Source organism: Paramormyrops kingsleyae, chromosome 15, assembly GCF_048594095.1.
Source record: "Paramormyrops kingsleyae isolate MSU_618 chromosome 15, PKINGS_0.4, whole genome shotgun sequence".
Classification (NCBI taxonomy): domain Eukaryota; kingdom Metazoa; phylum Chordata; class Actinopteri; order Osteoglossiformes; family Mormyridae; genus Paramormyrops; species Paramormyrops kingsleyae.
Window position 1 is genome coordinate 11,616,314 of NC_132811.1, and position 12,946 is coordinate 11,629,259.

The window sequence follows — 12,946 nt, forward strand, 5'->3', positions numbered from 1 at the left end:
GTGGTCCAGGCTAATTTACATAGCCCCGCCTCTTATCAGCTCTCATAACATCACTGATCTACTGAACATATAAGTGTGTTAGGGTACCTTTCCCTGTGACTGACACACCTTAAAATGTGATTGGATGGACAAATGAGCCACCATTGATCTTTGTAGAGTGATGTCATTGTGGTCCAGACTAATTTACATAGCCCCGCCCCTTATCCACTGTATGAATCTCCCCTCAGGCTGTCATAAAGCAGCATGTGACATTTTCCGGATCTATTTGGAAAACTTCCCCCAAAATGGATAAAGAGGATAGGAAGGGAAACAGGAATAAAAACAAGGATAGGAAGCCCTGAAGACTATTTGGCAAAATGCCATTTTTTTAATAATGAACTAAATGTGCCTAATTTTTTTTTTTTCCAGCAAATCTTGTATATTTTAGTAACTTGTGGAGCTCCTTTTAGGAATTATGAAAGTGAGAGTCCATGGGAAGTCCCCACGATGGTCGTGCATGTGTTGAAGAACATGTATAAAGGCAGGTTTAAGAAAATCACATTTCATGCTATTCATAAATGTCAGTCAGTATTAATGGATAGGTCAGAAATCACGCATCATTAATGAGGGTTTTCTGAGTACAGCGATTGTTCAGAATCATGAGTCGTACCCATTGAATAAATCATGCAGAATTTAAATATCAGCATCATGGGCTTATTAAAGAGATCAGAAGCTATGATGAAAATACAGGTCACACTGAAGCTTCTGGAATCTGTGCCCCCCAGCATCAGAGCGGGGGCCACACAGCGTGACTGATGATGTCCCATCATCCTGCCTTGATGACTCTGATCACCCTGCACTAAAATGCCCAGCCAGGCAGCCACAAAGGGATATTTACTTTCAGCTAAAGGTCATATAACAAGCCAGCGGTCACATGATCTCAGCCCGACCGCAGCGGGGATCAGGAGTTATACCGTGAAAGGCCAGAGGTTGGCAGCGCAGAATGAATTAGAGTAATCATATAAATAATGAAGGTTACAAAGTAAAGCTGACCCACCGCCCCTTGTGAAAGATAATCAAAAATATCACAAAATATGCTATTTATTGTTTAGTTTAGCTACTGTTCATCTATGAATGACATTTCTGAGAATGATAAGATCCGCATTTTATTTTTGCTATTAGTCCAGAATAAAAACAAGATTTGTTCAGGGTTGTTTGGTTCTGCTGGCAGCCACTTGGGCCGCATAGCTACGCATTACCGAGCTGCTAGCGGGGGTTTGGCTGGCTCCCGATCCGCATCCGGGATCCAGGCTTTCCCAGGAGGCGGGGCTGTAGCGGACGCGCATGCTGCATTCTGAGGCGGAGGGCAGACAGGCGGAGGCAGAGCTAACGGGAGGCACGGGGCGGTCGCATCGGGCAGCATCAGCGAGCCGCGGGAAGACAAGCGAGAGCAAGCAGAGAGAGGGAGAGGGGGAGAACGGAGCTGAACGAGGAGCCGCACAGAGAGGTAACGGCAGCCATCGTTTTCTGCAGTAAAGGGGGTTTGCGGATGTCTGAGTGGTCTGTGTGTGTGTGCATGTGTGTGTGTGTGTGTGTGCGTGTGTGAGTGGGGGCGGGGGGGGGGGGGGGGCTGGGGGGTTTGTGTGCCGCAGGTATTTGTGCAAGGCTTCCACATCTTCTGTCACTTTTCTAATATATTGTAGCTCCTTCTGGGTCTTTAAAGCACGTCTAATGTCCAATCAGGATTGAGTGTGGTGCCTGCAGACGTGACGAGCGGCGTGCTCCGGGCGCTAACTTGTGAGCGCCCTCTCAGCTTGCCCTTCGCCTCTCGCGGGCTCTTCCTGAATCCCGTCCCACACTGTCACTTGGCTGCCTCCATGCCTCGGGCAGGTGCGGCGATGCTGGGGGGAAAGTGGGCGGCAGAGGGTCCTACCCGGGGGTCAGAAATGGGAGCCGTTCCCCGGGGGGGGGGGGCGCTGACCAAACGTGCCATTCATTACAGGGAAAGGGGCACCGGTCACTCCCAGTCAGGGTCTCCGCTGGCAGCTCAGTAGTGTTACTCTGACTCCGTTAGTCCTGCCACCACTTGCCTGACGGCCATTATAAGGGTTGCTGGTGTTCATTACCATTCAGAACCATCATGCAGTTATACAAAAGGAGAAGATGCCCCGCGGCAAACGCAAGCGTGACCCAGGCTTCGTTTCACACGCCTAAATGGCAGCAGAATAGGTTACATGTTACTAACAAGGCTACTAGCTACGCTTCACACACAAGAGTCGTGAAATGCCAGTGTAATGCTACGCCTGTGCTTCTCATTTTCACACTTGTCCATTCTTGAGGGTCTGTCACTCTCTGGCATGATAAGCGTCTATTTGTTTCCATGGTAACCCCTTTTAATCTCTCCCCCACCCCCCGTCGACCCCGACAACCTCCACCCGGACCTATATCACCTTCGCCCCCCCCTCCGGCGTGTCCCCCCATTCAGCCAGCACGTACAATAGGGCTGTCGCACAATTAATCAGCCAGCGTTTTGCACCTGTGGGGGGATGGACAGAGACCCCAGATGTCCAATTTGTTTTAATTTGAATTAATGTATTCCACACGCCAGCAAAATTAAAAATGAATGCTGCTGGCTTCCTCGAGGTTTAATGTGTGTTTTTTCCCCCACAACAGTTCTGATTAGAATTTGTGAATTCAGAGTTCAGACAGGCTTGTGGGTCAGGGACCCCCCTACTTTGAATCGGCAGACTTCTGCATAATCAACAGTCCCCAGGGTAAAAAAAAAATAAAAAATGCACTTCTCCATAAACCAGGACCAGAAATGCAGACCAAAGGCTCCCATTGTTTCATGACTGGGGTATCTATAGGGGGTTTTATAAATACTAAAATCATATCTGAATTAAAGGAAAGTGCTGTGTCAAACTTGGTGTATATCAGTGCGCACCACAGCAGATTAAATGACTGCACTGGGAGCGGTTTCTCTGCTGTCCATGCGATCAGCGTTTTATAATGAATTGCTTGGGTCGATTTAGAATGGAAATGTGTGCCAGTGCTGAGAATCGGGTCCGAAGCGTTAATTTATTTCTCAGGTGTTCATAAGTAACCTCTTGACTGCAAATGTGTAATGCTTGCAGAGTGCAATGGATGCCATCTTGGGAAACTTGGATTTGTTTATGTGTCCAATTTGGAGTGATTATTTCAAACCAAGTGAGGAAAATTAATATAACAAAATAAGGAAGGATAATTTATTCTTGAAACCCGGAACCCTGTTTTATAGTTATATTTTGAGTGAAAGGTCTTTGGTTCTAACTCGCAGTCTCACAAGCTGACCAGAACTGTTCTTTAGTCAACCTGGCATGGTTAACAGATTTTGCCTTAACAAAATGCAATACAGCATTGTGTAATTGGAAAGAACAACAGTGAAACTGAACGATCAGTCGGGCGATGCTAATAAGGGAACTCATCTGAAATTGAAAACCACCAATCAGGGAAACACTACAAAGAGAATTCTTTTGAGACCCGCCAGCCAGGGAACTTTATCGAGGTGTCTCATCCATCTCTTACTGAGTAACCACAAGCCAAGCCCATTCAGCATTTTCAGTGACCCGTATGACCACAGATGTCATACAGGTGACAATGAGTCTGATTAAATCAGCATCCTCTATATTAGGGCTTCACAACCCCTAATGTTCCCACTGGGCCACAGAACGCCAAGGTTTTATTACGGGATCGTATTGAGAAATAAAATGCTGTCACGTATCGATCCACAAAAATATGTGATTCGTCTCGTATTTCAATACACATTGCATTCCCCAACCCCCCAACTCAAAATATGCTATCGATGGGACTCTCCCCATCAATCAGCAAAAAGGATATATTGTCTCATTCATGTGAATGGATCATGTTTGGCACCAATGGCAGAAAGTGCAGAGACGACGCTCACATGGGCTGCTGTTGCTGATCTGTAAGTCCGCAAGGCTGCAAAATATTATTGGACTGGTCTGACCTGGGAAACAGAGGAAAAGGGGAAAAATCACATACGGAAGTAGGAATGGATGAGACAAAAAAAGGAAATGATGAATTAGGCTGGTGGCATGATAGCTCAGGGGGTGGTGGGTGGGGGGGCTGTAGCCTCGACCCCCTGCACCTCAGCTCTGTGTGTATGGAATTTTCACTGGGTCATGAGGGTTTGCATCCTAAGACTGCTGTTAGTTAGCCTATAGTGTGTGTGTGGGGGGGGGGGGAGCAGTTATATGTATATTACATAGTCGGGAGCAAATGTCCCCACACTGTGATAAAAACCTGTTATTTTGACATTGTTCAAACTATTTTTTCTGTCCCCACAAGGGGAAACTCATTTTCATAAATCCGTGACTGCAATCAAAAAACAAAAAATGCCAAAAGTCTTGCATTTTGTTTGCTTAGTTATGGTTATGGCTGGGTAGGGGTTGAGGTGGTCATTGTTAGGATTGACTACAAACGTGTGTGTGTGTGTGTGTGTGTGTGTGTGTGCGCGCCTCGCAATGGACTGGCATCCCAACCCATCCCAGCTGCTGTCTGGGACAGGATAAGGGGCTGGAAGATCAGTGCAGCCTTTGCTGGCTCCCCGTCTGCTTGAGAAGGAGAACGATAATTATTCACATTTTGTAATCAATAGCATATATGCTAAAAGCCTGAAAATCAGATGCAGCTCATGCGCCCCTTTTGTCTTTTTCCCTCAAGTAGATTATAATATGACAGCCAGACAAGATGCAATTTGCAATGCGTAGAAGTGTTTTCCTGTCAACAGACAATAAGTCATTCACATGATAATGTTGGAGCCTTTTCCAGGGCTTTAGATGGGGCGTTTGAGATAACATCTACACAAGTTACATATGTCCATGAAACGTCCAGCCCCTTATGGTGGTGTAATTGGATTCCTGTCAGGGGGCAGGCCACAGAAAACTAATATGAAATGCGTATAAATCAATTGAGGACAATCTGATGGTCAGAGATTATGAATTGGCACCACATGGTAAGTGATACAGCCGCTTCAGCATCTTCATTTCACCCAAGTCCATTCCGTTGGTGCAGATTTTGGAGACATGGCTTGGTTGACAGCCGACGTGTTTGTGCTAGTTGACCTACCCAGTTGGGTTTTCGGTTTGACTTACTTCGCTTGTCTCGCCCTCCCCCCTGGCAGAAACCGGACACATCGACCCTGTTCTCATCGAGAGGTACAACACGCCAGGCTTTGTGGGCTGTTTTTCACGGGTGCAGTTCAACGGCATCGCCCCCCTGAAGGCCGCTCTGAGGTCGCAAATTGCCGCCCCCGTCTCCGTTCAAGGGAAGCTGGTGGAATCTAACTGTGGGGCCTCCCCTCTCACCATCCCACCAATGTCTGCCGCCACGGACCCCTGGCGCCTGGACTCAGGTAGGAGTCTGATTCATTCATTCATTCAGGTAGGAGTTTTCTGATTCATTATCTAACAACACAAGTTGTGGTATATAAACAAGGTTGTTGTTTGCGCTGAAATTCCACTTTTCAGCCATTTGGATATTTTGGATGTTCTAAACACGGATTGGGCCGAAAGAGGCTCCATGTTCAGCTGTGGAGCTGTGGTATCTTTACCGCAGAGTTTCCAGAGAAATTTTGCTATCTGAAGTGCAAATGTCACAGCTTTGGTGCACCGTGTGACCTGCACACTACCGTCCCTTGTCATTAACCGTTTCAAAAATGCTACCCAACCCAAACCTCTCTACATCCCTGACTGTTACACGCTCAACTGAGTCAAATCAATCAAACAGCCGTTCATCATTTTTCTTGTCTTAATTTGTGAGGCTGAAGCTCCTCTGACCCTTAAGACGGTGACAGGTAGATAATTAATAGCATCTTTGCAGTACCTAGTTCCCTTTCCTTAGCCGACACTGTTCCCCTTTAGAAGTCTGCTGCAGTCCTTCGATCCTATTGATCGAAAGCTTAAATGAGCTGCACGGTGAAGCATTTGCCTAAGACAGAAGATTTGTAGGCCTCTGTCTCCCAGTTGATGTCGCAGTTTATAGCAACACGCTATTAGCTTTATTGTTTTGTGTGCTGTTTGCATTGCAGTTAGAAACCAGTTACTCATTGGTGATTCAACATGGCTAAGCACAGTTCCTAAATCTGTCTCTTTCTGCAGGGGTCAGATAGGATTATGTTTATATGTTTTTTTCCTACTGGTTGTGCGAACAGTTTTTTGTTGCTTGTGTTTTTGCGCTCTGTGTTCCGCGAGCCTTGGTACACACTGTTGCTGCCCTGCAGTGGCCTGGGTTGTGGGGGACAGGTCGGTGTGGTGGATTAGTGCAACTCTGGCCCGTGCTTGACTGTGTGCGCTTGGGTCGAGGCCAGCTTCTTAGCCGTGGGAGCGTTAGCGCTCCATAAGCTAGGTTGTGTTCTCCTCCTGCTCCCGGCCTGGAGAGCCCGCAGCCTTGGCACTAAGTGGACCGGGTGCAGACTCACACCTGCTCATTCACTGCTTCATATACAGGCAGTCCTTGACTGATGTAAGCCACCTGTTCCACAAACCATTACGTAAGTCAAATTTTACGTAAGTCGGATTTACCTTCCCATAACATTCAACACACCTTATAGCAAAATGTCACCTTCATACATTAGCGTTTCTGTAAACTGGATGTATCTTGGATATTTTTTTGTACAAGTCTGTTTTGCCTTAGTCACGAGCAGTAGTTTGTAGCCCGTAGTTCCTTGCTGACATTTTTAGGTTCTTGTGGGACGTGATGCATGTTTCTGTAAAGAGATGAATGTTAAAAGCGTCGCCCTGTAGACCTGAAGGTTATACTCCGCCCGGGAGGTGTTAGGATGACATTTCACACTAGACGTGATCTCGCTGGACATTTCCATGCCATGTGAGGGTAATTACAGTGTTGTGATACTTAATTAGGAGGCGCGATGCACAGACACGCTTCAGCTAGCTAGTGGAAAGCTACACTTAAACAAACACATGACATATGACTGCCCATGTAAGCAGCAGTCCACTGACAGATATACTTTAAAGCCACACCCGTTTCTTGTGGCTCTCATGTGACTGAGCCGCAGCAGGGTCTGGACGATACCCAAGTCTCTGTTGGGGCTGCATTCCTTTCACGCCACGGTTTAAGGAACGACCGCGCTCCATTTCATCCAAACGCCACTAAAAAGCCACAGAGGGCTGTCATACCCCACAGCCCCCCCCCCCCCCCCCCCTCTGATTTGGGTTGGCTTTGGAACGTCAGGTGGCAGAGAGATTAAAGCCTGGTTCTCCATCACTGCCCGTCCCTCGCTTTCTCTGCATTGCTGATTACCCAGAATGCCACTCTGATCCACCCCCCCCCCCCCACCCATGACATGCTCCCCACAGACCGTCTGGCAGTGATCTCTCTCGCTGCTAATCAGATGTGAATTTCTGCAGTCTGGGCAGGCTCGGTTCTTAAAAAAAAATAGAGGGAACAGAATAACTAATTGCCTTGTTATGTTCTTTCATGGGTTAAGCCTGCGGAGATTGTTCAATCGGGTTTTATGGTAATCGCACAACCCAGTGTAGCGCAGGCTTTGTGTTGATTTTATTCTGTAATGCTTTTGACTACCTGCAAAGCAGTGGCGTGTATGTGGCCGCTAGCCGAGGATTTGGAGACGGGAAGTCAGTGTTTGTGACTCACCGTTACATCCTGATATGCTCCTTCTGCGAGACGTAAAGCGGACTTTCTATTCATCTGAAGCCATAAGACAGGTGACAGCTTAGTTGAATTTTCCCGAGTGAGAAGATTACACGGTTTTCAGAATGACTTAAAATATCATTTTGGAGAGAGAATTATTTGGGGGAAAAAAAAACTGAAATATGTTTTTACTGTTTTTCTTTGTATTATTTTTCAGCTGGTGCCGACTTCCCATTCAATGAGGAGCGGGTTATACCCGATGGAGTGAACAGGAATTCTGCAATAATTGGAGGCGGGTTTAATTCTGTATCGAATGTCCAGTTTTGTCTGGTGACTGAACAACAATATCATCTGATACGTTGTCCGATGTTGACAAATGACTTGGTTCCATCCCCCCCCCGTGCAGGTGTCATCGCCGTGGTGATCTTCACAATCCTCTGCACGCTGGTGTTCCTGATCCGCTACATGTTCCGTCACAAAGGCACCTACCACACCAACGAGGCCAAGGGGGCAGAGACCGCGGACAACGGCGATGCCGCCATCATAGGCCATGATCCTACTTTCACGGAGACCATAGACGAGAGCAAGAAGGAGTGGTTCATCTAACAGGACAATGCGAGAGAGAGAGAGAGAGAGAGAGAGAAGGACGTGTGCATAGGCTGGGGGGGGGGCGGAGGTGGGCTTCAAAAACTCTGCACACTTTCCAATAAGCTTCTGAAGACTGGGACGAGCAGAAAATTTGAGGAATGCTGAGTTTTCCCTGTTGAGTGACTTTTGTATTGTGGCCGGCCTATCTTTAATGTTGCGGCATGTTTTGGAGTCTGAGGTGTCATATCAGTATTCGTGTCACATTGTAAGCACATCCAGTCACCACCGGACGGATCTGCAGTGCTCTATTATTCATTTCACACCTAGGCATCTTAGATATACATCGCACATTTGATTTTCTTCCAGAAGCTTCTGAGTGAGTTTTCAGTACAGAGAACAGTATAGTAGGAGGTTTTCCAGCAGGGAGATGCTGAATATTTTTGTTTTGCAAATGATACATGTGGAAAATAGAGATGTATAGCACATACAGGACTAAAATGTATTCGTATAGATATTGGTCAGTTCTGAAAGGTTAAATATGGTCGCTTGGTTCAAGGTGGCGTTGAACTGTCATTAGGCTCATCCAGCAAACATCACTGATTCTGTCTTTGGAGAACATTCCTGTTTCTATAGATGGTGCACTTTTTATTTGCCAAAAATAGTTTTTTAAGATTTTTTTTTTTATGTGAAACTGTCGTTTTTTTTAGATTTTTTGGGAGGTTTACATAACTAGAGAAACTGTGTGCCAAGTTCCACAGTCACACGTGAACCAAGAAATTGGACAAGTCCAGTACCCTGCTTTGGAATTCAGCCACTTAGACCTGTCTGCGGCTTTACACCATACAAGCGTAAGGGGTTCAGAGAAGTGAAACACAAAAAGGGCGCAGGGTTTATATAGGACATTTATTCGAAGGAGTGTTTTTTGTATTGTCTGTTTATATTTACTTTACACATTTGCGTTATGCTCAGTTTCATTGTGTCTGTGGACCATCTGCATGAATTTTACCACCCTAGTGATTCCTCTTGTTTTTGGACAAATGCGTGGCTCCATATCTGAAAATCTATATCTCCTTGAATTTGTTCTGACGATAAGAATGTTGCGGACAAAGCTGGTGTAATATATCTCCGTATGTAGCAGACGCTGCACAAGTGACTGGAGAGCAATTACGCTTAGGGGCCTTACATTGTTTTGATTTTATTCCATCATCTAAATGAACCGTCTAAGAAGTACGTGAAATATTTGCCATTCTAATGTTCCACTTCCAGAATTTACCAAAAATTTGAGTAAAATGTGGATATTAGTCAGCATCACTGTTGCACTGCTAAGCCCATCCTGTCTTGAATGCCATGCCTGTAAAGAGGTCCATCCCCCCCCCCATATTTCCCTGTCATTCCTGGGAACACCCTCAAAGCTCTTGGTGCTCATGAGCCTGTGCTATTGAAAAGTGGATGTGAATTCAAGCCGATTGCAATGGATGGGCGCGGTAGCATGGGAGAGCAAGGCAAACTGAGTATTGCAGCACATATCATTAGCAGTCAATAAATGTTTTCATCTGATGTTCTTGTTTGGTGGACAATGCGCCGTTCACACTGCAATGAGCCCGCTCATGGGAATTTTACTAAAACAAAATCATCTGAAAGCAGCAGGAAAAATGATTGGTTCAGAGAGATAACTAATCATATCGAACAGAAGGTAGGTCCAAGCAACTAGAGGAGGCAGGACCAACCAATCAGTCTCTCCTAGTTGTTTGGACCAACCTCCTTTACAATCTGATTGGTTATTTCTCTGAACCAATCCTTTTTTCATTCTCCCCATAGAACATTTTTTTTGTGTAAGTAAAACTGCCACAAGCGATGAGCCCCCCCTAGGTTTATACGGGTAAAATGGGGGCACGGCTTCCCTTTTCTTTCTAGAATGCACTGGCTGAGCTGTGTGTCTGCTCTTATCTCTGCCCTGGCAGAGGCAGCTCATGGGTGTTTTATTTACACAAAAAAAATTCTGAGGGCAGAAGGAATAAAGATTGGTTTAGGGAGATAACCAATCAGATTGTAGAGGAGGTGGGTCCAACCAATCAGATGTCTTGGTCCTACCTCCTCCAGTTGCTTGTACCCACCTCCTCTACAATCTGATTGGTTATCTCTCTGAAGCAATCATTTTTCGTTCTACCCTCAGAACAATTCTGTGTAAGTAAAACTCCCACGAGTGCAGAGGCATGCCTGCCATTTGATATCACGCACCCCACACACACACATTCTGCATCCGAAGTACCACCTGGTACTACAGCAGATGGGTCCCCTGATGGACCTCCCCTTGTTTAGCTATGACCAGTTCAGGATGTCACTCCAGCTGCTCGGCCCTGCCAATCTCCACCAAGATCTCATAACAAGATCCGACTTCTGCATCAATACGGCCCCGTTTCAAGGCAGCACAACCACACTCTCCTGAGACACAAGAGAACTCACACTGCAGGATCACACTTATGCCAGCTCAGGCGGGTCCCTTGCAGGTGGTACCTTAATTAAAGGCTTCAAAAATCCCGGACGACTTACATAAATCAGTGCCAGTTCCATTTAGCTGGTCATTGACAGTTAGCCTGTCCTGTAGGACCCTGGTGGCAATCAGGACGAGAGCATCTCTTATGCACTTACTGAGCAAAACATGTCCATCGTGACTGTGGCACATGAAGTTAATCACAGTTCCTCTCATTTCGCCGATGAGGAACATAAACAGAAACTTAAGCAGAACATTTTCAGACCACCCTGGGGTGTCTTTCCCAGAAGCTCCCTTTAGTAACTTGCGCAGTTGGATCCACTTAGTTGCATGATTCCAACTGTGTAAATTGTTACCATTTTTAGCAACTATGCTCTTGGGAAACATATCCCTGTTGAATGATAATAATTGTGTTTCTGCTGTTTGTCAGTGGGGGAATAAGGGATTTTGGAATCGGTCATCTATGTGTTCTTTCATTAAACATATTTGCATTCTCTTTTAGCTTAGAGGCCACTAAGGAATGGGGTGACGACTGAAAACTGCAGCTACAGGCCACAGTCATAATACTAGTTATGTCACTATTGTCCCCAAATACAGGAGTGTAACTCACATTCCAGAACACAGAAAACAATTATTAAACAATTATGTTTAGACTGGTATTATTTTCTGTGAAGCACATGTGGAATGACCATGACATATTATGACATTACGACTGTCAACTAAAGCACTTAAGTAAGAAATAAAAAACATTGGCAAAAAATCTCGCTTGAGTATATTTGGTTTTTGTTATGTTACAACTCGGTCAAAATGCAATTATATGCATGTGTTTTATAGAAAGTATTATCAGTAGCATAGTCAGTTGCATTTATCAGTATTTTTACAAGAGGTTTAAGGTTTCTCAATATATCAGGTCTCAGTTGGATTATTTGAAGGGTTTCAATAATATATTTAAACGAAATACAACCGTTCTCTTTACTCGAGTATGGCCTGTACGTATTTTACACAAGATTGATAAACTACAACCATCCATCCATTTCCTATACGCACTTGTCCAAATCGAAATAAATATGCATCTGTTTAAAAACAGTAGGTGAGGTAAACAGCCCAGATAACTTAAACACTGGTTTGATAACTGACTGTGTCCAGATAATCAAACTTCTCCAGTTTAATTTTTTTTTTTAAAGAAATACACATGTGTTTTCACTAGGCATAAAATATCCCGTCCAAGGGTATTTCTTTTCGTTTTTTTTAATCGACCGGAAAATTGTTGTAGTTCCACTGACCGTCATATTTTTATATATTTTATACAGTGTGGTATTTGTTCTCGCCTGTAGTTTGTGTTTAAATTATTTGGTTAGTGCTAGAACTCTATAGAATGTAGCAATTATGATGATTATGACTTGTCCGTCATTATACCCTTGAAAAGATTTGTTTTAAAAAGTGAAAAATACATTATTATTTTACAGAATAGTATTTCCGGTAGGATATCTTGTTTTACTATGTACATATATTTTAAGGAGATATTTTATAGAAGATCTATATATCCTCCAGTTTATGTTGGGGAATGATTTCCCAGTGGATAAGACGAATCATTTGTTCTCTGTGTGTTTTTTCTTCATTTTACTTTATCATTATATTTTTGCTCCAGGCTATGGTCTGTCCCATCACTTTATCTTTCTTTATTGTTGTGACATTATGATGATATGCATTGTTTGCTTTGTTTGCTTGTTTGTTTGTAATCAAGCCGTAATTATAATATATATTTGGGGAGACACGTCCCTCCCAATATTCAGATGTGCTCATAATGTCCCCCCAATATATATTATAACTGCAGCCTTGGTCCCCCCCCCGTGTGGGTTCCATGGCAGTACGCCTTGTTTGCAATGTCCCCAGATCTGGGTACAGAACATCCCTTGAAAAGGCAGCCATTAACCACATGGCGACGATCAGCTGGAGGAAGCGCAACTTTGTTGCTGTTTGACCGACTACGTCACATGTTTGACAGGGCTCTGAGAAGCAACCGCCTCAGCAGCAGAGATCGTCTTCGTCACTCGTACCTTACAATCCGTTGGAATCACGGTATAAAAGCATATTCAAGAAAGGGTAAATATGAAAGTTGGAAAAAGGGGGAAACTTTTCAAATAATAAAATTACTGGATTTGCCTCATATATAGATATAGTACAGCTTATATTTAAACTGTGATTTTTACATATATA

The 12,946-nt window shown here is 44.6% G+C and overlaps 1 protein-coding gene across 2 annotated transcripts in view; it reads left to right on the forward strand.

Annotated features, from left to right (window-relative positions):
• Nucleotides 1-11,491, forward strand: part of LOC111854993 (contactin-associated protein-like 2) — a 314,095-nt gene extending 302,604 nt beyond the window's left edge. For both annotated transcript variants that reach the window (XM_072700030.1, XM_072700031.1), the window contains 3 exons: nt 5,162-5,392; nt 7,868-7,942; nt 8,057-11,491. In XM_072700030.1, the coding sequence (XP_072556131.1) occupies nt 5,162-5,392; nt 7,868-7,942; nt 8,057-8,256 (506 nt within the window). In that variant the 3' untranslated portion in view covers nt 8,257-11,491. The remainder of the gene's footprint in view (nt 1-5,161; nt 5,393-7,867; nt 7,943-8,056) is intronic.
• Nucleotides 11,492-12,946: the final 1,455 nt, after the last annotated feature.